Below are 26,559 nucleotides of genomic sequence, written 5' to 3'. Positions count from 1 at the left end.
GCAGGCTATTCTCACGGTTGCAAAAACTGCACTGTAAAACCTGACCAGTTAAGTTAACTCAAATGATTTGGGGAAACCGATTGCACCAATTGATTCAAGTTTTATAACTTAAACAGTTTTGGATTATTTAAGTACTTTATTAGAGTCCCAAGAACCCAAAGCAAATATGATAATGTAACTCAAATGCATTATGTTTATTTACTCATTGTTTTTAGTATGTTTTAACTTAAACCATTAAATTTGTTGTACTAAGATGCTGTATTTATTCAAACTTATTTAAAGTGTTACATGCTCATATTCAAATTAAGTTAAATTAACTTAAATAGTTGTATTTAAACAACTTAATCCATTTGGGGAAACCGATTGCACCAAATGGTTCAAGTACTATTAACACAAAACCAAGCTATTGTTCTTTCCATTCAGTTTTTATTAACTTTAACTGCAGAGAAAATACAGAATGAATACAACCATACTTTGAGTCATAACCTATGACTGCTAAAGCCATTATCAAACAAACAAATAATTAGGCATTTTAAAACTTGCGCTTTTAGGGAATTTTGAATGTTTTTTGTAGCATTTTGAAAATCAATTAAATATACAAAACACACATTTAGGTGTACATCATATAAAAAACAATAGTCTAGAGGCAATTAGAGCCATAACAATCACAATTTTAAGTAACATTTAGTATAATAATGAAATCAGATGCACTACAGCAATGCAACTATAGAAAACAGCTGAACTAACAAAAAATATTCTCAAAGGTATTTGTGGCTTCTCAACAGTTTTGCCCAGACCTCGAGTCAAGTGAACTGGCACTCATCACACAATTAAAAAATAAAGCTTGAAAGTATACTGTACATATTGACTAATTATCAGTTATCTTCCAAAAGATTTCCATGTAACTAAAAGGTGTTTTTAGAAATAAGCTTAAGATTACACACTATGTAAAGATTTTTTTCAATCACAAACAAAACGTCAAATATGGATTGTCTCCTTATTCTTAGCTTTCTCCACATTGCTTTTTAGAAAGCTAATTACCCTGAACAAATAAAACTATTGAAGCCATTCACAGATAACTGAAAAAGCATGACTATACTGACAGTGAAAAACAAACATCATCTACACAAGCTCATTTTTTAGTGTCTGCAATTTTGGTTTTAGTTGCTTTCTCTCATCGTCTAGCTTCAGCAACACTACTTGAATGAACTCAAAAAAGCCAGTACACTTCTCAGGATAGCTCAGATGCAGAGCATAGATTAGCCCAAACAAACACACCAGGGCATCAGTCCATGAGTGATGAGTCATAACAACCTGATCTTCAAGTACTATGAACACTTGGCGTGGTGAGAAAGGAACTCCTCCAGGCACCTCCTCTTCATCGACATCAGCAACCAGAGCAATTGTGGCTTCATAGAACTCAATTTCCTCCTATAATACACAGTGCACAATTATTCATCTGTAATACCTCTGTTAAAAGTATAAATACAAATGGTCAGGCACCTTTCTTCAGTTTTTCAAATTCTATATATCATAACATGTTTTAAATTGACAGTGAAGGTTCATTTTTCATTCATCCAGTCAAATCAAGGATGAAAGAAGTTTATAAGTCATTCAACTTCACGTCTTCAACTTTCAACCCAAGTCCAGATGACTTATAAACTCCTTTTTTAAATTCAAATGTGCAAATTATTGTAATACCCAAGTACCTTGCATGTTTTGAAAATCTCTGAAGAATCCTCCTTGAGGTACATTGGTAGGCCGGCCAGAGCTGCTGTTCTAGTTGCATAGATGACGTTTTTGTCCTAAAAAAAAAAAAAAATTTTATATACATATATATATATATATATATATATATATATATATATATATATATATATATATATATATATATATATATATATATATATACATAGCAATGGCAACTGCCAAGCAAGCAGAATAATAATTAGTATTTTTAAATACCTGTTTTCCATATGCCAACAAAAGCTGCTCCATCCTTTCACCGACCCGTCCAGTTTTCCTCTTTTTGTAAAGTCCAATCAGCTGAGGAGCATAATCATCCAGTGCAGCATAAAACACATGTGGCAGATTCTGATTGGTGATCCGATGAAATTCAAAGTAGAGCTGAGGAGAATTCCAAAAATATTATAAGCAAAACACAGCATACTATATGAACAGCAAATGTTATATATGTAGTTGTACTTACCTGTGTCTCATGAAAGAGTGCTGGCCATCTGTCCTTGAGCTCTGATACAGGAGGAGAAGTGGTGACAATCTCTTCACGCCGGAGGGCAAAAGTGGGCATCATATGCTGATGAATGAGAGGGATGTCTCTTTCTGCTGAGGTCTTCTTGAACTCCTCTACCATCTCAGGGCTCTAGACTAACTTTTTGACATGGGCGCACCGGTACGCCTAACTTTAAAAATTTAGGCGTACCGGCACAAAAGTTAGGCGCACTCAAATTTTTCAACCGCATCGCTTAACACCGCAGTTTTACATGTGCACTTTCTTTGGGGGGGGGAAGTCCATACAGACAATATTAATTTCTAAATTATTAACTAACAAACTTGTGCTTAAAGTGCTTTGTCAATATTGTAGAAAATGTTAAAAACTTAATCATCATCTTGGCCTCCTCTGACGACCTGTTTGCTGCTGTCTGCTGCTGAAAGGCCGTGGGGAGAGGGGACACTTGGGCAGTGCATTTACTGCAGCATATAATGTGTTTTCTGGATACACTGTGCTTTTTCAGCATTCAAATATTGATGGCACCGTGTCAGAGCACTGGCTATGAATTTCAGACAGATCAGGCCTTAACTTAACAAAAAAGTTATCAATAGTTCTTTTCATCTTTTCTTATTACCCACAGCTACAGTACATCCACTTCTCTCAGGCCTAGGCTGCTCACTAGGGCTGAGTATCATCACTGATTTCTATAATCCATTCGATTCCGGTTCTCAAAGTCCTGATTTGATTCAATTTAGCCTCAGACAGTCAGAAATATTATAATTCTGATCATTTATCAGTACTGATACACATGAGACTTCATCAGAATTGTGAAAATCACAGCAGATGCCTTTGTGTGAAAGTAACTGAGAATAAAACACAGGAAAACATGAAGGAGATTTTCCTGGTCTGGCTTTTTATAGCAGATAACCTTAAAAATATTCTGCAATTTTGCATAATTTTAAGAAATTTAAATTTCTTCAGTATTGAACAGCAGAAATTAGGCTTTCTTGTCCGAGGTCATTTAAGTGAAAAAAGAAAAAGCGCTGTAAACAACGGTAGACTGGTGGGTAATAAGCGAATGAATAATGCAGAAAACAGATTTGAGACGGGAAACTGTTCCTGAAGTACAGAGAGAGAGAGACAGCTGTGCAGGAAGTGTGATTTTTATCGTGGTGGAAGCAAAACAGCAAAAGTCAGAGGGAATTCATGACGACATTGATCAAATGTGAAGCGCAGTTTGCTGCTTCTTTTGCTGCAGGCTCGGTGAATTTTGGTTGGAGAGAGGCAAAACCTGCAGCTCAGAATCAGCGCAAAAAGACGTAAACACAGCGCGGACCCGAAGAATCGCTAAGCTCCGACAGCGTGTCCGTGTTCAGGCCGTCGGGTGAGAAAGCCGAGAAAGACGAAGCTGATTCTGATGTGTTGGGTCCGCTCCGTGTTTGGGTCTTTGTGTGGAATCCGTTAATGAATTGATATCGCTTTATTCAAGCTACTCACCTCTCTCTTCCACCTGCACTTTCAACTGGACCACGGCCAATCAGAGAGGTCCCGCCCCTGACTATCTCTGATTGGTTTAGTCCACAATAGGGGCATAATGTGTGTCTGTTGTTGACCACACGGAGAGTTACAGAGATTTTTTTTTTTGTTACCGGAACAGTTGGTCGCACCTGTGCGACCAAATATTTATTTTTAGTCGCACCACTGAAAAATTTGGTCGCATTTGCGACCAAATTGGTCGCACTCTAGAGCCCTGCATCTCAAGTCTTCTGGTTTCCAGAGACTCCCTTGTTTCTCCAGAAGGATAAGAAGGAAGGAAGTTGACCTCACCTCTCCTAGGTCTTTTAATATTGGCCCTTGGTGAAGCTCCATCTGGGTTTGTTCTGCTGCGCTTTCCAGCATTCACAGCAACATCCATGATGCCAGCTTTAGCCAACTTCTTTCTTTGGTTTCCCATTTTATATCTCAGGCTATTCTTCCACCCTTCCCACCCAGTGTCAGAATTCCTCTCTTTCAGACAGGGATGTTTTCTAACTAAAGCTTCTGCAGCCTTGCCAATTTGTGTTGTACTAGGGTATGCTTTTAGTTTGTAGATTTCTTCCCCCATTGTCTCAAGTATGTTGTGTTTTTGATCTCGTGTCAGCGTAATTACTTTCCCATTTTTATCAAATGCTGCATTACCCTCTCTTAATACATGTTCCACTTCATAAGAAAATGGCGGAACAATAAAAACTTCTGGCCATCTACTAATACGCTCTGGTGAATCTATGGTATCAGTGCTATCAGTCTGAAGGATTGTGTCATCAGTGCTCGTTGAAATCCGGTCAAGCTCAACTAACCTGACAACTTTAACAGATGCTATAGCTGGCAGGTCTTCTATTTTAACCAAATTACACAAGGCATTATCAAAATCTGGGTCATGAAACTGAAGCCGAAAGTCAAAAGTAAAATTTAGCCTAGATTTGATCGCATCTATGAGGGCTTGCACACTGTTTGGACGAGATGGCAAAATAAGTTTTTCAGCGTTATCCTTATCAAGGATGACCCTTAGCTTCAATATTCCTGTTGCCTCCATCTGAATTTGTTATTTCTGTAACAGACAGGTTTCACATATTATAGTGGCATTTTAATACATGTTTGTGTTTACAGTTATTTGCAAAATATTAATTGTGCAAAAATATAAAAACATTTATGTGAATACAAAAAAACTGAATAGATGAATTACCTTTGCATTGGTTCAGAAATTGGTGGAATCAGCTGATGTCTCAGTTCTGTTTCTTTAGTCAGACACTGGAATGAAATGGTTTGTTGTTAGAATGAGTTCATTTGCTATCTTGTAAGCAACATGCGGCATGTGGTCAGACAGTTGGCACAGAGATTTTACACTGTGACGGAGACCCCTCTGTTGATTCTCTGCTACTTCATATGAACGCAAGTGCTCAACGTAATAAGTGTCATAGTCTTTCAAGAGAAAATAAATGTTGTTTCTGATGAGCAGTACATTAAGAATCTCTTTGAACTCTGGCAATGCAGCATAAGCACCTGTGCATACAAACATGCCAATTGCAAAGTTTGTGCCATTAATTGTAACCTTTTTTGTTGCATATATTGTGTCACTGTCAGCAATACCTGAAATAAATAATTGTGTATCTGCAGGTAATGATGAAATGTACAAAGACTCCATTTTGGATGTTTGCACAGGTGGTTTGAAAAACGTTGATGAGGACAAATAAAATGCCATCATGCTTTGATGTCTCTCTGCCAAAGTTTTTAGTACATTTTTGTAGTTGTGAGTGTCATGAACTATTTTTTTGAAAACCTTATGCTTTCCCTCAAATCTCATTGTCCAAAGATGAACTAAGGGACCAAAGCACTTTATTAAGTGTGGGTAATGCTCGATGTAATGATGCTTTGGCCTGAATCGAACATTAGGAAACACTTCCTGAAAGAGTTGTCTGTGATCTAATATTTTACAGGCCATGTACTGAATGGTCTCATCACTAAAAGTATGAGACATGGCAAGCTGAACTACGTCCTTTAAATCCATTAGCACTTCCCAAAAAGTGTCTCTTTCTGGAACTTTGGAGCCAATGAGAAGAGGCAACAGTCTAAGAAGGGCATGATTTTAATGCCCGTTCCCACCAATGGTCCCTCGCCTGGCAAAATTTGAGGGTATTGGATGAGGGCGATCAACTTTGTCAGAATGTTGGTAGGGAAAGCGCAGAATTGCTCTGTTTAAGTCTTCTAAGGTAAAATATCTCTTAGAAATCAAACCTTTTAAACAATGTGCCAACTCCACTGGAACGACACCTTCAAACAGGTCGTGTAGGAGGTCAGGTGGGAAGCCTGTGACAGGATGGAAGAAAGAGAGATGGTCAGAAAGAACACAGGGGTTTTTAACACCATAGTTTTCCTCAATGTCATCATTCTGAAGCTCTTGCACAAGATTATCATGAGCATCTTTTGTTCTCATTACATAATTCCCTGTAACAGCATTTTCAGTTTGCATTTCTGTTTGGGTGGCATGACAAAACCTACAGAAATATGTAGACCTGAAACTCATTGAAACCAGCAAGTCCATGGGCAGCAAGGTTGTCTGCCACAACAGAGTAGACAGTGCCTTTAAGACATTCACCAAGAGTCTCAATGTAGACACCTACTTCTTCAAGAGTTTTCAGATCATTTAAGAGTGGTGACAACATTTCCTTATACCCAAACTGGCGTACATCATTGGAATTGCACAGCAGAGCAAGCTGAGTGCAGTGTAGAGCAGAACGAGATTTAACTGGAAAGTTTGCCAGTGTCCAATAAACTGCAAAAACTTTATGTATTTTCTTTGAGGTACCAAGTGGGTTTGCGATTTCAAAATCATCCACGTAAAGTATTATTGACAATTTCTGTCCCTCTTGTGACAGTAGAACATTTTCCTGGTAGTAGGATCCATCACAAAATGACATGAAATGTCCAGGAATCTGTGTGGGTGCTTGTTTAATTTCTTCAAGCACATCATTTTTTTTCAACAACAATTGCAAAGATGTGAGAATAGGCACATACATATAAGTGTGCTTTGACGATTCAATTAAATACTCCACAGGTTTGACATATGGAAAATTTGCTTCGTAATATGATTTCCTCCTCTTTGCTGTAGATAGTGGTCCTTCAGATGTGACACATTTATGTAAAACATTACTATCAGAAACTGCCTGACAAATCTCATCGACCAGTTTGTCCGTATATGTACAGTTGTGCTTTTTCAGTATATCTACAACTGATTTTCTAACCAGAGGTACTGATAACAAAAACAACTGATCAATATGCTCAATAATCTCCTGTGTTGCTCTCTGAGACACATGGAGAATGGTCTGCATTTTCAAGAAAAATCCAGCCAGATTGTATTGCAACTGCTCTTCTAAACCCTCAATTCCACTGATTTCACTGGTGGATGCCACTTGATTGTCATCTGATGACTCTATTGAATCAAGCTGCATGTCATCTTTTTGTTCTACATTTATAACACTTTGCACAATGCCTTCATTGTAACTTGTTGAATTTTGGTGGTCTCTGCATTTGTGGGCATTGAAGGTTGAGTATACATTGGTTTTAAAATTGCAGTTCTTGAAAGGACATGGAACAGTTTCTTTTCGTTTTAAATGCCCCCTCAGATGGATAAACATTTGGCTTTCAATAAATGGCTGCTTAAAATTACACACAGGGCAACAAAATCCATATTTATTCAAATCTAGATAAGAACCGTCTTTTCTTTGTGTGGGAGTGTGCATTCTTGACATGTGTATCTTTAATGAATTAAATGTACTAAATGTACACATGCATGTGTTGTAGAGACAGGGTAAGGGTGAAATTGTGGAGTACTGACCATGGTTGAGCCGATAATGCTTCAACAACATGACTTTTATGGCAGTAGAAAAACTACACAACTTGCAATTCCACATTTTGATGCCAAATCGTTTTAAAATCACCTTTACTGGCTGTCTTTAGTGCAGTGCTGGATGATCTCTCGGCATGCTACTGCTCCTTCAATCGTCAGACTGTAATAACACAAAGCCATGAGGACAGAAAGCTAGCAGAACAGTTTTTACTTTTAGACTTTTACTTCACTTAAAAACAGTCAACCTGGATAACACAAACTTTGAAAACAGTAACTACAGTTCATTTTCAATTCAGGTTGGTCAACTACTCTAAATGTTATGAAATAATAAAGCAATTTTACATAAGTGAAGTACACAATAGGCTAACCCTTGGAAAGTACAGAGTCAGAAACGTTTAGGTTTGGTGCAGTGCAGCTTTGAAAAGGTAAATTATTTCACGACTAAAATGCCACTAAGCATCATATTTTAAATTTGTGAAGGTGAACTTGTCCAGTAAACTCTTAAAATGAACACTAAATAAATCTTCTACCATTTTCACTGTGTCAAAAGTAGGCTACATTTGAACTTGATAAAGTTCAGAGTCAGAAAAGCCTAAACACTGATTTTACCAAAGGTTTTGTGGCATGCAGTTTGCAAAAATTAGACTACTTACCAACTATTTGATTGAAACAAGCCACCAACCGTTAATTTTTTAAATTGTGAAGGCAGACTCCATACAGCGCTAGGCGGGAATTGTGTGCTGGCAAGCTAAGTTACGAGCTACTACAACAAAGTAGTCTGATAAATTACAACAAAGTACAACTAAAACAAAGCAGTCTGATAAATGTACGCTAGAAGTAAGCATTAACAAAAAAACATAAAAATAACGTTTATCTTGTACTTTCCACTCTTGCAAAATTTCTCTTGACGAGACTTGTGTCTCATGGCCGACAAGTCCAGGCAAACGCTGGGGGCGGGGCCGTGGATGATGACTAATACAAATGAATTAACACTACTTAAACAGTTTAAAGCAACAGTACTTAAAACATTACAAAAACATCATGTGTACTTATTACAATAAAGTTATTATAACATATGTATACTTTTGGGTCTACCTAACACACTTCATGAAAGTTACTTTAACTATTTTTCAGAACTGAGTAAGAACAACTTACTTCTTTTAGTAAGATGCACTGTTGGGTTTTACAGTGTGTATATAAGGTGTAAACGTCACAATAAGATGCAAACAGAATGAGATGTTTGCCTTTTTGGTTAGCGTTGTCACCTCACAGCAGGACTTCTTCTAATCCAAACCTCCTGGTTGACTGGAGCCTTTTTGTGTTGGGTTTGCATGTTCTCCCTGTGGGTTTCCTTTGGGAGATCACGCTGCCCCTCATAATTCAGAGTCATGCATGCTGGGTTAAGTGTTATAAATTGGCCATGTGAATGTTATTTGTCTCCAGCAGTGGATTTGGGATTTTGGGATCCTTGTTCTGTTGGAACATATAATTGTGTCCAACTTTCAACCATCTAGCTGTTGATTTAAGGTGAAGTTGAAAAATGTCTTCATTATTTCATTCACCTTGTTCAATGCAGCATTAGCACTGGCTGCAAGAAAGCTCCAGAGCATGATGGTACCACCAGCATGCTTGATAGTTGGTACAGTTTCTTAGGTTTGAAAACCTTTACTACTGTGAACACAAGTAAAGAAGAGACATGCTATATAAAAACCAGCTCAACCATTCATTGTGACCAGCTAGCTTAATCTTTGTCTTGTCTGACCATAGCTTGTCCATGTGAGCCATTTGAGCTTGAAGGTGTTGATTTTCGAGTGGGTGCTTCTTTCTTAATCAGCCTCTTTGAGTGTTTGGCGATGTTTTACTTCACTGTGGGCAGTGAGACTGGTGTTTCAGGAGTTCATATTTCATGGTGGTTCCTGTGTTGTTTCTGAGCATCCTAACCAATTTCCTGTCATCTGAAGGTGATGGTTCTTCCAGCATTTGTGTGTTGACGTATCAAGTGTTGACGTATCAGAATAACTTGTACTTATATCTATGTACAGTTGTGCTATGTTTCCCTGTTGAGCAGAGGATGGATGGTATTGGTTTGGGAAGTTTCTTTTTGCTGGTGTATGCATGTATATTGCCACTAAAACCTGATTTTACTGTCTTCATATTTTCTGTTTTAAAATCAGATCAAAATAAAATATATTGTAAGTTTTCATAAGCACATATTAAGTTTTAGTTTAGCGAAAAGAAACATTTAGCCTCCATTTGTCTTCACATTTAGAAGAAGATGGTGCATTCACTGTTCGTGCTGCTTGGCCTCTCTAGATTTATGTCAAAAGTCATGTTTCCACGAGCCTACACGAAGAGATTAATTTGAGCTGCTGGTGCTGGCCAGTATTGTTAACCAGTAAATTTTACATATTCTCCCATTATGCAAATTGTCAGGTTAGCTACACCCTAGAAAGACTTCTCTTTCAGATATTCACATCAACAAAAATGTAATCAGTCATCAAGTTCATTCCATTTTTCTGCCAGTGCAGGATTTCATATTGCAGTGCTTATCATTCATTTTATCAGATACAAAGCCAAAATTTGACACAAAGAATCTCCAGAGTCTTCTTGAGTTTTTGATGTTATTTGAGGTGGTGCCAGAAGCCTTGACTAGCAACCTTTCCAATTTGCACCCCACCTTTTCCCAAAGGTAAACTGGGATAACCTCCAGCCCCACCACAGTCAAGATCGGATAAGCGGTAAAGGGAAAAAAAGAGATGGTGCCAGGTTAAAACAGTCCTGTCTGCTGGATAAACTCGTCATGTTTCATCAGGTTAGATCCAGCACCCCTTAAGTTTTTTAACCATATGAACTCGGTGATATCAATTGTTAAAAACTAATGTTGCGTGACCAAGCATTGTTCAAACCCACAGATATTTGTTTTCAGTTAACATAACTCATTACAAAAAGACGTCAAACATCTCTGAGTTTGCGGGAAGACCTTATTTACAAAGTGATGGAGTAATGGTGCTGTGGCATTATGAAGAAGTGTGGCTTTATTTTCAAAGTTTAAAAAACTCCAGAGTTCAAGAGGTTGAGCAGGCATAAATGAAAGATACAAGAACGATTCTTTTTGTGCTTTTTCTGGAAGCGGAACATGATGTGTTGAAATTGGATTTATCACATTACAGCTGAAGAAAGAAGAATGAACTGTGCACTTGTGTGCCTTCAGGAAAAAAATAGCTCAGATGGGTGAAAAGAAATTAAGCGGCAGAAAAACTTCAGCAATGATGTGAGGGGTTTGTTTGTTTGTTTTTTTAAAGAGTCTTAATAAGTTTGGGGATGAGTTTTGCCCCAGGAGGCTTATTGTGCAGCAAGAAACATCATATCCAACAAATGCTCATCAGGTTCCTCCCACTGGACATCAGCCTGAAGGTGGAGCCATGGAAACTTAACTCACACATGAAGATCAATCATTGTCTTCCTCTATTGTCTTTTTGCAACCTCTGTTCTTTCTTGAGTAGAAAACAAAATAGACTCCATGTCAGGGTCCTGGGACTGGGCGACCCAGGATCCCTGAGCAGTCATGTATTATATTATTATTATTATTATTGTTGTGTATTTTGGTGTTGCTCCCCCTTCCCTGTGCTTGTGTATATGTGTGTGTGGGTGGCTGAGCACTTGTTTATAGGCGGCGTCAGGCCTGGAGGGTGTGGTCCTGCAAGGGGACTGGCCACACCCGAAGCCACACACCTGCTGCTGATCAGGCCTCGTCGGGGGAGCTACTTAAGAGAGTCTTGGAGCTCCCACCGACGCGGGATCATTGCATGAGACTCCACGTTAGGCACCCTGTCTAAGTTTAGTCAGAAAGTGTATGCCTGCCATTTTTGAGTGTCCTGACAGCTGTGCTATTGTTTCCCGCAGGAAGAGCGTGGAAGGCACGGAGAGCAGCGAGCACCGGGGGGTGCTGACACGGGAGCAGAGAGCACACGGACTATTCACGGGGAGACACGACACGGGAGTCTGGGAAAACACGGGGATTTATTGTTACGTTGTTTGGATTGTCACCATTGTAAATAAACACTGTCTATACATAGAGCACCGCGCCTGGGTCCTCCTTCCCCACTCCTTCCACGGTGTGCCATGCCATACCGTGACACTCCAACTTGAAGAGCTGTCGTATTTGCTGCTTTCCAATTTCAGAGTTTGGTGGCTTCCTGTGGTAGAGGAGGAGGAAGAAGGAAGAGCTTTAAAAAGTGCCTGTGTGCATCTGCCAAGGCCAAATTCTCTAGAAGCACAACAACACATCCTCTCTTCGGTTCCTCCGTCTCCTCAAGCACACACAGGTGCAGAGCAATGCTGCATTAAGGAGTGTGTAATGGTGATAATGTCTGTTAATGGTTTAATAATTTGAGGCTGTGGTAATGACAATAATGATGCACCAGGAATAGTCGCGTCCCAAAATAGAGCAGGGGATGGGTGCCATTAAACAGACTCCACAGAAAGGTCCTTTGTATTGTGTGTGTGTGTGTGTGTGTGTGTGTGTGTGTGTGTGTGTGTGTGTGTGTGTGTGTGTGTGTGTGTGTGTGTGTGTGATGTGAAGGATTCACACATGCAGAGGGTAAGTGTGCAAGCATGCATTTGTTACAAAGAGAAATGATTTTATTGTTATTGTATGTTTTGAATTGTTAAACTCTAAGATTGTTAAAAAATGAAAGCACACAGTGTGTTTGTGTTTATTATTTTTTATTTTTTATTAACCTTTATTTAACCAGGAAGATCCCATTGAGATTAAAAACCTCTTTTTCAAGGGAGACCTGGCCAAGATAGGCAGCAGCAGATGTCTCACATGTTTGTTTGATAATGCATGTGTTGCACCTTTTGAATACCTAAACAGCACTTAGTCATCAAAGTAACAACAATGCATGCAATAAAAACAAGTGTTAAGTTCACACCTGCAGGTTAGAGTAACAGCAAAAGGCAGATGTGAAACCCTCTGATCCTGCAGCCTGTAAAGATGTTTCCATATTAGAGTCATGCATGCAGTCATATCATAAACATAGGATACATTTTTGTAACAGCATATGTGTCACTGTTGCAACTGCCCACCCTCAATAGCCGAGTTCAGTTACAACGCTAACTTCCTCCATTTGAATAAATCATGTGAATATTTTCATTTTGTGTGTAATCATCTTTCAGTCATGTGGGCAGTAAAATAAATAATACGTTCTTTATTTGACCCATTTTGGGGGAAATGATCATATTACAGCAGTTAAAGTAATGATAAAAGATTTCACGGGGGCAGCTGTGGCGAAAGGTTGGTGGTTAAGTCCCTGGTTCCTCTAGCCTGCATGTGGAAGAAAGGCAAGTTTCCCCTGATACAACCATTGGAGTGTGAGTGTGTGGATGAATGTTATCTTTAAAAAAAAAAAAATCAGTGTGTTTTTGAATGGATGAATGAGGCTTCCCATAGGTGGTCCAGGTGAATCAGTGTTTTAATAACTGAGATATATTTGGTGCAACCCACCAACCCACCTCAGTTTTCCCCTGGAGATGGAGTCGATGATTCTGAAGAGGCTCATCAGTGGAGAACGGCTGAAGGCAAAAAAGATTCCCATAAAACAAGCAAACAGCAAAGGAAAGGTCATATATTACACATTTATTATTTTGCGGGAACAATCCGATAAGCTTTTCATCTGCAGTATTGAAAAGATGTATTTCTAAAGTCTTCCTGCATTCATCCTGACAACACAATGGAAAGGATGGCTGTGTCTGATTGGCTGCTTTCGCAACCTCCCGGCTTGGGTATTTAACCCCCTCGACTTGTCGGGAGGCTGCTCAGAGCGCAGGCGGAGCAGGGAGGGGAGGTTTTACGCACAGCTAAGCACGGTGTGAATTCTGAACGCCAGGAACTCACACAAACAGCTTCGGGCCAATCAGAGGAATATTGATCTAAAACGTTGAGTTTGAGCACATCATAACAGCGCGGTCCGGTAAGTCGAGTGAAGCTGGTATTAATTTAATAATTAACATTTGATTCAATTTAAATATGGAGAGGCAACAACAAATGTATGTTATGTTATACTAGACTACAATCTATCTATCTATCTATCTATCTATCTATCTATCTATCTATCTATCTATCTATCTATCTGCAGTTTTGTGTATATATTAACTGCTCTTGTGCGTCTGCTACTGCATTCTCCGGGCTTTTTGAAGTTTGCACTTTGCATGCCAAATATGTTTTGTTGCCATGTCATAGAGTTTTATATTTACTGCTTTGAACCCCATTCAGTCCTTTGTGCCGGACTTGATGAATGCTTTAACCTACTTTCAGCCTGCCCTCTGATGCTCCTGCATGATCGTGTAGTTTTCGGACAGCTGCAGAGCTGAAAACGAGCGGCTTGTGCGCCGCATCACCAGCTGATCTCAGGCTGCGACCTTTGTCGCTTCCAGAACCTGCAAGCGCGCAGGCTTTGTCTTTAAAATGTGTGGCATGAATGCATCACAACACCATCAAAAGAGTAAAGCTTTGAAGAGCTTTTCCTTCTTGCTAGAGAGGATTTATCGGATCTTTTCACCCTGGAGATCCTGCAGGGCACTGTCGGAGAAACATTTAACACTTTAATAGGGATTTTTTTTTTTTAAAGGAGGCTGTTTAACTATTACCTAAATTCAGGTTCGGTGGATTTGGAAACATTTGGAAGCATTGGTTTTTATCCCCTCACAGCCATGTAAAACGGCACTGTGATGATGTGCACATGATTTTAGACATTGCGCTTCTAAACAGCAGTGACAACGTGACGATGTTCAACAAATATTCCCATAAACTTTACTTATGCGGGATTTGTTTGCTCGGATATACAAGCTCCCAAGCTTTTTGTCTAAAAATACAGTTTTCAGGTTTATGCGCACTGTGTTCTCACTTTTAAAAAAAAATGCATAACTTTCAGCGGCTGTATTCTGCCGCAGGGAATCATTTCAGTCATAAAGGCATGCGAAGCTTTATCTGATTGTTGCACTTTTATTGCCAACTAATTATCTAGCCAGCGCTATAAAATTAATGATAAAATGAAGCCACCTCCTTTCCACAGCTTGGGATGAAAACCACATGTTGCTTTCAACAGTCACATTTATTGTGTGCTGCTCGGATAATTCAGAATGTGAAGATCCAAGAAAATTAAGACAGTTTGATGTCATTTCCTCACATCATGGACATCCTGGAAATTTATGCTGAGGATAAATGCTTCCTAAAATCTTCCTGCCATCTCTTACTTTGAGGTCACTCTCATGACTTCTGCCCTCTTCTTCATTGTAGCTCAGATACCCCCCTCCTTCATTCTGGCTCTCCCTTTCCTGTGCATTCCTCCCTATTTTATTGTCCTTCCAAATTGTACGGTAGATCAAGTTGTCAGTTTTCTCCTGTCCTGGCCTCTTGTGTCTTCCTGCATTTCATTGTTTTTAAAAACACAGTTTTCAACACTTCTCTGCGCTCCCACCTTCAGCCCCCACGCACAGGCATACACTATCTGACCACCGCAATATCCCTTCCACTGCTGCTCAGCTGGTTGCCAACATTCCCCCTCCCTCTCTCTCAACCTCTTCAGATGTGGAGCCAGCAGAGCTAAAGGTTGGAGATGGTCTCTAAAGCCAAATCTATTAGATTAAGAGGATCGGGCCAGTTAAAACTCAGGTTTCCAATTAAATCAGACAATTCTGCTCTAACATAGCCTAATGAGCTGCCATGTTACACAACACAAAGGCATCATTCACATGACCGAGACATACGTTTGGACGATGGCCACATTTTTCAAAACTGATTTCTTGTGATATGTGTGTGAGTTGACCCATGTGATTTTCTGTCTTTGTGTGTGAGAACAGAACCAACTAGTGTTTTTCAGTCAAATGCATTTATGAATAGCAGTTGTCTTTGAGCGAGTGTGTGTGTGTGCATGCGCTCAAGCGTATGTTGCTTCTTTTAGTGCAACTGCATTAAATTTTGCAAATGCAAGTGTATTCTGACATGATTATTTAAAAGTAACCCTGTGTGTCCGCAAATTGTTGCCTTTCCAAACCATCATGTCGAAGAGGTTTGCTCATCTGCGCCAAGATGAAGATTGTACCCATGTGTGTGTGAGTGTGTCTGTGTGGTGTGTGAGCGTGTGTGTACGTCTTCACCCCGATAGCATGTCTCTATAGACGCGGTTGTATTCGTCAATCAGCCCATTTATCCCTCCATGCTCCAGGCCATTCTGAGGGTGTGTGTGTGGTGGGGGGGGCATGATTCTTGAGAGGGCTCATAGCCAAGTTAGAGTCCTCTATGAGTGAAAGAAAGAATCAATGTTAGAGCGCACGGGACACACAAACACTGTTTTCATCAATATTTCATCCCTCCTGCTCCCTTTGTTCACCAGCCTTTATTTTACAGCTTCTTTTTCATCGCATAAAAACGCTGCTTTGATGATGTGTTTAATATACGTGCACATGTACTCAGTTAAATATATTGTGACGCCTGTTGATTCAAGAGCAAATTGCTTACTCAGGATTGTGCTTGAAATGTTTGCTTTGTTTTATAATTACTGGATCGAGCGACAATAGGCTGGCTCAATGGTGTGGGGATGATTTTGCTCTTAGTTGATCCATGAACATACTGCAGGGGTCGCTGAGATTGTTAAACGGGTTTCTTTTTTTTATTTCTTCAAAAAAAGAATTTTCACCATAAACCAAAGCACAGGAGAAATTTAAATTTGCACCTGGTGATGTTGGTCATGCTCAGAGGGGCATTATTATATGTAATAAACTTTTTAATAATCCATTCAGTAGTTATTTTTATAATTATTTGGTACAGAACTGTAAATGTGAACCCCAAGTTGAAAAATCACAGGATCAGCAACAAGTACATATTTTATAGGGTAAACAAAAACACAGACGTGCTTTTGGCGTTCTAGATGAATCAAAAGTCATCCTCTTCAAACCATAAATATCTTTTTATGCGCCCTGAGAATCTAACATTTGTTAGAAATACTTTAGGCCAAAGCGGTGAACTCACCATCGTTGCTGGTTTTCACCTCAGCATGCATTCTGGAAGGCTTGTCTTCATTTCACACATGCAGCAAGTTTTCTGTTTTGATGGTTGAACTATTTTCTCTGCAGGACAACTTGGACTCAGACGTTGCCAGCTGTGGAGCAAGACCCAGTGGGTGGATGCGTGTGTGTGCCTTAAGTGTTTGTTTTCTTACTTCTGTGCACCTTTGGGTGAGGCTTCTGTGAAGATGAGGGCCATCACACTGCTGTGTCTTCTGATGGTTGCGGAGGCTGCAGCCTCCAGGTTCGTCCGTGACTCCCAAAGTGGGCTTGAAGCTTTAGAACCCGGCAACAACAACGCATCAGTTGTTCTTCCACCCTCGCAGCCGGGCCGACCACGGAGCTCGCACCCCCCCATGTGCATAAACCCCACGGAGATCAAGCAAGCCTTCAAATATGTGAACACCATCATATCCTGCCTGATCTTTGTCGTGGGAATCATTGGCAACTCAACACTGCTCAGGATCATATATAAGAACAAATGTATGAGGAATGGACCCAATGTACTCATTGGCAGCTTGGCACTGGGAGACCTGTTATATATTGTCATCGCCATCCCCATCAATGTGTACAAGGTAACCAGATTTATACTATGTGTCTTTATGATTCTTCTCATAGTTTAACATCGACTGTACATAAAAGATGGACATAGCTACATTACCCACTGGTTGCTGGATTACCCCTCTGCCAGCTATGAGTCTGTTTGTCTGTTGTTTTTTGTGGCTTCATTTTGGAGTTTGTCACTTTAATGTGATCTCTGTCTCTCAGGTCTCTAATTCAGAAACTGTTTGCTGTGTTAAAATCACACAGTTATATCTTTGAATAAAATTCAATTCACTGTTAATACAAGTGAAAGTTTCGCATGTCAAAGTCTTCATTAAATAATTTAGCTGACTTACACAATATGTAGAAACTTAATATTGATTCAGTTTATTACCAAAGCTGAGGATGCATCTAGTATTTTACTTTAGTATTACTTCAAGCTAAAGCAGTTTACATTGCCTAAAATGTAAACCTGATAATTGTAATTTTTTCTGCCGGAGGTTTCTTCCTGTTAAAAGGGAGTTTTTCCTTCCCACTGTCGCCAAAGTGCTTGCTCATAGGGGGTCATATGATTGTTGGGTTTTTCTCTGTATCTATCTCTGTATCAAAAGTTGCCTTGAGGCAACTTTTGTTGTGATTTGGCGCTATATAAATAAAATTGAATTGAATTGAATAAATAAATCAGGTTTATTTATTGCTTTGTAAGATTTGATGTTGCAGACTTGTCTACCTAAAACTTCAAGGGATTGTCAAACCCATAAAAAGGCAGATGTAAAGTGTTATGCTAGGATTTTCATAGAAAGGACTTTATTCACTTGCACTATCCAATGGTCAGAGATTTTAGTGCAGCCAGACAATCCCAGCCTGCAAGAGCTTATTAAACCAAAAAACAATATTTGAAACTTTTTTGTGGGAGTATTAAGATGCATTTCAACTTTTTGATTTAATGAAGAAACATTTAGAGTGCGAAGGCTTTACAACCTCTGATAGATTAGCGAACAGTACAGATTGCTGTGAGCAGCTGAAAAATATAAAGTCCCTTCTGATATTCAGATGTGTGGCCATAATTTGTTGTTACACATGCTGTCCTGACCCTGAGCAGAACTTATTGCCCCTGGGAGATGGACTTGGCAGTCACGAGGAACATGCTGTTGTTGCTTTTGGCATTAGAAGCTGTATTAATGAAAGAAGACACGAGGAAAGAAGGACCCCTAAATGGACCTCAAAGAGGTCTGCCCGCATGTTTACACAGGTGAACTTCTTACATTTACAAAACTCTCTCCTCTCCGTCTCTTTTTCCTGCAGCTGTTAGCCGAGGACTGGCCATTTGGCGTGTACGTCTGTAAGCTGATGCCGTTCATCCAGAAAGCGTCGGTGGGAATCACCGTCCTCAGCTTGTGCGCACTCAGTATTGACCGGTGAGTACACCACTACTCCACACACATACATAGACACTGACAAGTGTTAGTATTAAAAGCAGCTAATGGATGTCTCTGTTTATAGCTACCATGCAGTGACATCATGGAGCAGGGTGAAAGGGATGGGAATCCCACTGTGGAAAGCTGTGGAGGTGACACTGATCTGGCTTCTTGCTGTGGTGCTGGCAGTTCCCGAGGCGCTCGCATTCGACATGTTGGAGATACCATACAGAGGCACCAAGCTGAGGGTTTGCCTGTTGCATCCAGAACAGACCACAAGCTTTATGAAGGTAACCACCAGATTGTCACAGTCAAGTCAAAATTTACAGCATCACAATGTAGAGGTCACCAGTATGAGGTGGAAAAACTGCACAAGTACTTTTTATATAAATGTATTAAGGTCATAAGGTGTTAGTTGTTGCAAAAAGGTGTCCTTTGCTACCTTCGGTTTCCCAATTTTCATCACTGTGCACAGAAATTAACAAGATATTGTTAAACTCTTCTATAGTAAATACAGAACTACATTTTGGCCTATACTCTTATTTCTGCAACATGATCACGTTGTCCACCATGTTAATTTGGGCTGTCAGCTTGATAGCATTCTCTAAAAATCACTTAAACACTGGGCTAACAACTGGCAATGATGACATTCTCATTAAAATGCAGGACACTTAACACAATAAATAACATACAAGCTCTTCCTCCCCTCACCCCCAGCCAGTAACTGCAGATGGCTCCCTGAGCCTGGTTCTACTGGAGGTTTCTTCCTGTTAACGGGAGTTTTTTCACCCCACTGTCACCAAGTGCTTTGCTCAGAGGAGGTCATGTGATTGTTGGATAGTTTTCTCTGTATTATTGTAGGATCTTTATCTTACAATATAAGGAGCCTTGAGACAACTATTATTGCGATTTGGTGCTATATAAATAAAACTGAATTAAATTAAAGGTGACTAGTGTTTTGCTATAAACAGAATAAATTTGAGATATGCTAAACTAAGGGTGTCATAACATTATAATTTATACCATGAGTTCGCAAAACAGATGATAAACAGCCTGAGAAATACGAAGTGTAGAAACAACAACATGTCTCAGGCATTTTGCCTTCAGTACAGAAAAACTAAACTGTTGTAAATCGAAGAAATGCATCAGCACAGCTCCATGTGTTGATCACAGAACATCAGTTTGCCCGGGGAAGTCGTGTGTAATATTTGTTGGCAAGAATGTGGTAAGAGTTAGATTCCAGGCTGAACCTAATTTATAGCAGAAAGAGCTTAAAATGATGTAGGTACCTTCTTGAAACATTGTGGATGTACCTCACAGAACTCCTGTTCGCTTATTAAAGCCTCCCGTGGGCTACATTAACTTGCAGCTGCACATTATTCCCACTTACATCAGTGGTCTACACCAAAAGTGGAAAAAAATCCACTGTCCTGTTTTGTAATTTTTTAAAGAAAGCGATCGGGATCTGCGCTAAACTAAAATAGCTTCTTCTTTCCACCATGTCCTTTGTCCTTTTGCACCGACGTTCATAAAATCGAGTTTGTTAGTCTTTGAATAATCCTGCCAACAATTACAGACAGGGTGGCAGTTTAAAGAAGAAGAACAACACACAATATCTAAGTTAGGCGATGGGCCACCATGTGCTTCTAGAACAGTTTCAGTGTGCCTCGTCATTGGTGATTCACATTATTATAAACTCATCAAATCACACGACGACCCCTCTGCAGATAGGTGAAACTGCTGCAGCTGATCAGAGAGGAAGTGACCTCTCCCGTCAGGACTAAAATGTTTGATGCTGCCGGGTCAAAGGTTCAGATTTTTCCTTTAATTTGTCTGCCGTCTGAACCTCCGCCTTAGCTGAGAAAATATGAAAACCAGCAACATGGAAAAACTCCAAACAGCTGGATACTCACATCTTTCTGAGATATATGATCTAAACAACTTCAGTTTGGCAGAGAGGAGTTATGTATCAATTCAAAATGTTTGATAGGGATTATTAAACTTTCCCACAAACACATGGTCAAAGTTATCCAGCATGTTGATTTGGATCTGTTAGGATTGGGCTGAGGGGGAATAAACCCCTTGGATTCTATTCAGCTTGCACCTGATGTTACTTTCGAGTGCAAATGTCAACAGAATGGTTCTCTTCAAAGTAAAGCGCCTGGACAGCAATGATACAATTAGAGTGTTTCTTTAATCAGGTTCCTTTTATCACTCTGCCAGTAAGTTATTAGTGACAGCAAAGAAATGCAATACAACACACTGCAGGCAAAACATGTCAAATTACTTTTTCACAGTTCATTGATAAAGCCACGCAGCAGGATCAAAATCACAAAGATATTTTGATTCTTTTAAATCTGAAGGAAGGAACCACACAGTTCAGTGGAAACAAAGCAGGAAGCTGGCTTTTAATGTGTCATCAGGATTTGAATTATCTTATAAACCTACAATGTCAGCTTTGATCAATAGTCAGATTTAAGCTGATTATTGCTATGAATCAAGGTACTGTTTCTTAGTCATAAGCCACTCCTCATTTCTTTACAATCTCCAGGAAACCAGAGTTTCTGTTATTTTTTTTAAGTCCTCCAGGCTTTCTGAAGGTCTTTCAAAGTTTTTATTTAGTTTGGACATCGCCTGCATCATCACACATTTTTAGTCCGGTCCTTGTGCCTAAACATTTTTAGAGGATCTTTTTTTCCCTTTGTTTTTTCATTTGTTAAACTGCTTAACATTAATCTATGAGGGATGAGTAAATGTTGTCTACACATAACAGTCAACTTGGCAAAAAAACAGTTTAAATTGTATCGTTAGGCACTTTTTTAAATGCAGCCTGTCATAAAAACCACATTATTTGTTCTCATTTCTTGAGCTGAATTAAAAAAGAAAAAAACAGAAAAACACAGCAAAGTTTTTGAAGCCAAATAATGTTTGCATTAAAATAATATTCTGCACCATCAAGGTGTTTCCCAAAAACATGTTTTGGTGCAAAAGAAGTGGCTGGCCTAAAAAAAAGATGTATCCAATTATCTATGTCAGAGGAATCGTATCTGAAAATTATGTCCTTAAGAAATAAGAAAGTCATCATCAGCATGTATGTAAAAGTTCAGTGTCTGCAGCATCTGTAAAACACCGTGGAGGCTCTGTCATGTTTTGGCTTTCAAGGTTGTTGCAATTTTACAAACTCGTATTTTTCCTTGTATGCTGTATTTCCATGTATGTTTTCACCTATTTCCACTTTTCCTAGGAAAATTTTTTTTAAAAAACAGAGGGGTGGCTCAAGACTTTTGCACAGTACTGTAAAATATAATACACACAATTTTATGTTGGTTTAACAAAGTAAATATTCAAGCTGAAATATCAGCAACAATATCAACATTATCCATATAAGCAAAGATTAGCAAAGACGCAGCTAATCCACCAAAGACGTACAACAGGCCAGGAAAACAGTGATTATGTTGATGACGCAGAGTTCTGGGAAACTTGTGGATCAAATGAGATACAAATGGATTTATGTACTTAGACCAAAGTTGCACTGTACCTGCCTCTTACAGGTTTAACATGACATTATCTTGAAAAATAGATATGTATTTTTTCCAGTACCCTTGTTTTGTTTTTTTCCCAGTTCTACAAGGAAGCGAAGGACTGGTGGCTGTTTGGCTTCTATTTCTGTTTCCCTCTGGTCTGCACGGGAATCTTCTACACTCTCATGTCCTGTGAGATGCTCAGCCGCAAAAAAGGCATGCGCATCGCACTCAATGACCACATGAAGCAGGTAGAGATGCAGATGACAGCCATGCTGGGAACCATTACACTGATTAGCTTATGCAATGGCGATGTCTGCTATAATTTACAAGAATCACTTCTTCTCAGAGAGTACTGGTCACTCAAACTAATGACTAAATTCACTGGCACAGTGGATCTTTATATTAGTTTGTGAAATACAGCTAACCAATGACAGCAAAAACTTTCTTTCTGTACACCACACATTACAGTAACCTGTGAATTGTGATTAGATCAAGAGCTGGGTATGGTCACCTTACTGTTCCTCTGATTTCTTTGTGTGTGTGTGCTGCAGAGGAGGGAAGTAGCAAAGACAGTGTTCTGCTTGGTGTTGATTTTTGCTTTCTGCTGGCTGCCCCTTCATCTCAGCCGTATTCTGAAGAAAACAATCTATGAGGAGGATGACCCCGACCGCTGTGAGCTGCTCAGGTAGGCACGTAGATAGCCAGTGCGATTGTTCTCCATTCTGAACCTTCCTGTAGTCTTGCATGTAAACCTTGGCTTTTTTATCTGTCAGTTTCCTGTTAGTGATGGATTACATTGGAATCAACATGGCCTCCATAAACTCCTGCATTAACCCGATTGCCCTCTACTTTGTCAGCCAAAAGTTTAAAAACTGTTTCCAGGTATGCAATAAAATTACAAATGTGGTTTTACAAGAAAACCTATTTGTCAAAAGTCTAAACCTTATATATTTTTTTGCTGTTTCGTAGTCTTGCCTGTGTTGCTGGTGTTACAGAACATCTCATCTGGATGACCAAGGACGCTGGAAGGGCTCATGCCACGGTAACGGACTAGACCGCTCCAGCTCCCGTTCCAGTCAGAAATACACAAGCTCTTCATAAATGCAAACACACTAATTGCACACCTCCTCCTGTACACACCAGTGCTCCCATCAGGGACAAACAGCAGTCTCAGTGCCAACAAACTGGCCTTCAGATCAGAGTCAGAAGGGGAACCTGGAGTCACTTCTACAGGACTCGCCGCAGACTGAAAGACTCAAAGATCAACCCCAAAATGCTGATGAAATAATGGAAGTGTGCCTCCTCAGGCTGTAATAGTAAATGCAAAAGCTTTGATGAAACCGATGCTACATAAACACGTTCATATTCCTACGCTGAGGCCTCTCTAGAGGACAACTCGGTGACACTAAAAATGCATTTATACAGAATGTTTATTCAAACCACTATGTAAATGTATGTACAGTATTATTTACATATAGAGTGCAAACTTACCATCATATTTATCCTTAGTACTTTGTGTAGCTATGAATAAGCACTGAGAAACACTACCTGTTGAAGCTTTATTACCTCACGGGGAAAGCTAGAGGGAAACTGTGACCCTTAGTAATTTTACAATGTAGCTTCTATTTTTCTAAGAAAACAACACAAAGCACACGGAGAGCTTGTGTTACCTAAAGACGTGAGGTGTCCACGTGTTATTATTGCCAAATATTTCACCTCTATCGGAGAGCAGTAATGTTTCTGTGGCTGGAAATTAGTCTGAAAATGCTTTGTGAGAGCTGTTTAAGTAATACATTTCTGAGCCATGTAAAAGCTTTTGGGAAGGAAAAAGAAATTTGCTGGTTAAGCTGTATGTAAGTGAATGATTTAAAAACTCACATAACAAGGGAAGGTTAAAAAGTTCCACAACACAGCCCATAAAAAGCTGAGGTCAGACATGACTTAAATGAGGCATCATGGACCTGTAACTTGTGCAGAGAGCAACCATCGACTTTTGTTTCAAACAGACTCAGCTTTTATGTTGAGGATCGTTACTAGGAATGACAGCTGGGTGCTCAGACCCAGAGACCAAACGGGAAATTGCAGTGGAAGAGCTTGCAGCTTTGAACGAGGAGTGTGACCAGGAGCACACATATTCTTCTTATTATCATTATTATCTATTTTTTAAACAGTAAATTAGTCTCCCAGGGTCAGACAGTCGAAGCAGGGCTGGGCTGTAATGTCCTGAGTAGGGTTTTCGCGATACTAGAATTCCGACACTCAGGAAAATACTCAATACCTGATGCTATTTCTAACACCGCAGATGAAAAAATGACAAAATAGGCATACTTCTTTTAAAATATTAGAACAATGCTGGTTCATGCAAAGGATTGAACCACAGCCCTGTTCATTTTCTGTGCTTCTGTCGACTTAGTCCCACGTTTTTGTTGCTGAACAGAGTTGAAGAGGTAGGCTGCCAGTGAGAAATGAAACTGTTTTTTTACAAAAACAACTGTGCCTTCGTGTTAAATTAACAGTCCAATAACTTTACAGACAGGCAGGACTGATAAAATCTGCTGCCTAGCTCCAAAATTACCGTTAATATTTCATTATTAGCCATAGCTGCTAGCTTAATGATAACAGACAACTAACGTGGGTTAGCTGCTAACAGTTAAATGGCTAATGCTAACATTTATGCCAGTCAGATTAATGTTTGTGTTAACTAAGTAATACTAAATGTGTTTGAAACAGGAGTTTTACTGACCTCTCAAACTTCCTCAGAAAGACAGGATATAAATTAAGATGCTTTGCAGAGTCTGTTGATGCGTTCAGCTGCTAGTGGGGGGAGGGGCCGTGCTGCATGAACTTGTCTGTCTAGACTTCTGTGGTGAGTCTTTGTAGAGCCTGCAAAGTCACCTGTGTAACTGACCAATGTCATTGCCAGCATTTGTGTATGTGCAAGTGCATTACATGTTAATTACCCCATGGCTGTGTCTCTGTTTGTATGCCAGCCAACAGAAACAAACAAAACGCTTTTTGAAGAAAAATCTAATCTAATCTAACGTCATCTCACAATGAGAAGGATAAAGGTAGCTGAAAGTAAAGTGAATACAAGCACTTAATAATCACATATAAATCTAATATAAAAACTCCCCATCAGAAGGAACACATTTATTCTGTATTCACAACATTGTCACTTGGGGAGAAAAAATTGCATGTTACAGTTCATTTTAAGAAAATGGGACAGTGCCAATATTAATAACACTCAGTCCAGTGATAAAGAAAAGCCTAGGATGAACCCATTTTATGTAGCGTAATTTCAGTACAGTGTTTCTAAGATGTGGTTAGAAACGCTTTCACTGTTCTCAGTAATCGTGAAATGTGCGTATTCTGAGAATCCAGACAACGTGTTTGCCGTCATTTGGAAGACTGAAATAGAGCACACTGAAATATGTTTATCATTTTAACGCCTGGACACAACATCAATCAAGTCAGCTGATCATGCAGTATGTGACTCATTAAAATCTATTTCTTGCCATTTTGAGCCTGCTTTCAGCTGCATCTAAGTGATTGTACAACTTTGTAAGTTTCCTTTGTAAGTGGGACCAACAAGCTGAGACACGTCGGTAATTTGACCTGGACGATCAAGTTAAATGTTTATATCCCCTTATGTCTGAAATCACATTTATATTAGTATGCAGTAATAAATATCATTTTATAGCACTTGTGTTGTTTGAGGGTTTTTGTTTGAGTCATTACAGGTCAGTAGAGATGCCATCAAAAATTGACACAATACAACATGTTACATAAAGTAGAAAACGGTGAACAAAACAACCCGTCTTCTCTGTCAATAACAGCTTGTAGAAGCTTAAATGTGATTTTATAAACATAATGCTTTCTTTTTCTTAGAAGAAGCTGCATTTGGTTTGCATTTGATATCACAGATCATAAAATGGCAACTTGTGAAACGTCTTGACTTTACTGCTGACAAATAGAGAAGCTGATTCCAAGAAGCGGGTCTTGTGGTGATTTACTGTAGACAGAATGTGAGAAAAAGATCTTTAACAACTGTTCACATTACAGATCTCTTTAATCTCACAAAACTGGCTGTTGTCACAAAACAACATAGCTGAGTCCTGAGGTCAAACGGAGACGGCGCTGCACTGGATTCCTGGAACAACTTAATTAAAGAATTTAAGCATAAAATCCTCTATTGGCATGTTTACAAGGACTTCAAGGCAAATATTTAAAGATTAGAAAAATAATATTCACTTTATAGGACTTTCTGAGCTCCTACGCCAGACACTTTGGAGAGTTCCAATATGTTTTACATAAACATGGTATGGGCTAGAACTTCATCCTGCTTCTATTCAATTCTAAACTTCGTGACGCTGACAAAACCACATCAACACTCAAAAT

General features: G+C 39.4%; 3 protein-coding genes across 3 annotated transcripts; 1 reads left to right on the top strand and 2 right to left on the bottom strand.

Moving 5' to 3' along the window:
• Positions 1-423: 423 nt before the first annotated feature.
• On the bottom strand, positions 424-4,115 carry LOC147337622 (uncharacterized). The gene is made up of 5 exons (XM_086307256.1): positions 4,058-4,115; positions 2,210-2,420; positions 1,966-2,127; positions 1,710-1,805; positions 424-1,431 (listed from the first exon to the last, which is right to left on the bottom strand). The coding sequence occupies exons 2-5, from the start codon at positions 2,369-2,371 to the stop codon at positions 1,123-1,125; spliced, it is 729 nt and encodes a 242-aa protein (XP_086163382.1). The 5' UTR covers positions 2,372-2,420; positions 4,058-4,115; the 3' UTR covers positions 424-1,122.
• LOC147337621 (uncharacterized) lies at positions 2,368-8,558 on the bottom strand. Its single transcript, XM_086307241.1, has 5 exons — positions 8,267-8,558; positions 7,705-7,773; positions 6,002-6,073; positions 4,953-5,017; positions 2,368-4,817 (listed from the first exon to the last, which is right to left on the bottom strand). Exon 5 carries the CDS (start codon positions 4,800-4,802, stop codon positions 3,876-3,878), a length of 927 nt encoding a protein of 308 aa, XP_086163367.1. The 5' UTR covers positions 4,803-4,817; positions 4,953-5,017; positions 6,002-6,073; positions 7,705-7,773; positions 8,267-8,558; the 3' UTR covers positions 2,368-3,875.
• Positions 8,559-13,444: 4,886 nt separating this feature from the next.
• LOC147337620 (endothelin receptor type B-like) lies at positions 13,445-25,857 on the top strand. The gene is made up of 9 exons (XM_086307228.1): positions 13,445-13,585; positions 16,746-17,251; positions 18,525-18,637; positions 18,723-18,927; positions 22,260-22,409; positions 22,713-22,846; positions 22,935-23,043; positions 23,131-23,203; positions 23,305-25,857. The coding sequence occupies exons 2-9, from the start codon at positions 16,865-16,867 to the stop codon at positions 23,409-23,411; spliced, it is 1,278 nt and encodes a 425-aa protein (XP_086163354.1). The 5' UTR covers positions 13,445-13,585; positions 16,746-16,864; the 3' UTR covers positions 23,412-25,857.
• The last annotated feature ends 702 nt before the right edge of the window (positions 25,858-26,559 follow it).

Source organism: Aulonocara sp. 'chitande type north' Nkhata Bay, linkage group LG2 (assembly GCF_057382095.1).
Source record: "Aulonocara sp. 'chitande type north' Nkhata Bay isolate Kocher_YH1m ecotype deep benthic linkage group LG2, A_spYH_male_GT1.1, whole genome shotgun sequence".
NCBI lineage: Eukaryota > Metazoa > Chordata > Actinopteri > Cichliformes > Cichlidae > Aulonocara > Aulonocara sp. 'chitande type north' Nkhata Bay.
The sequence above is the reverse complement of the archived record's forward strand: the minus strand, read 5'-3'. Positions and strand labels throughout refer to the sequence as shown.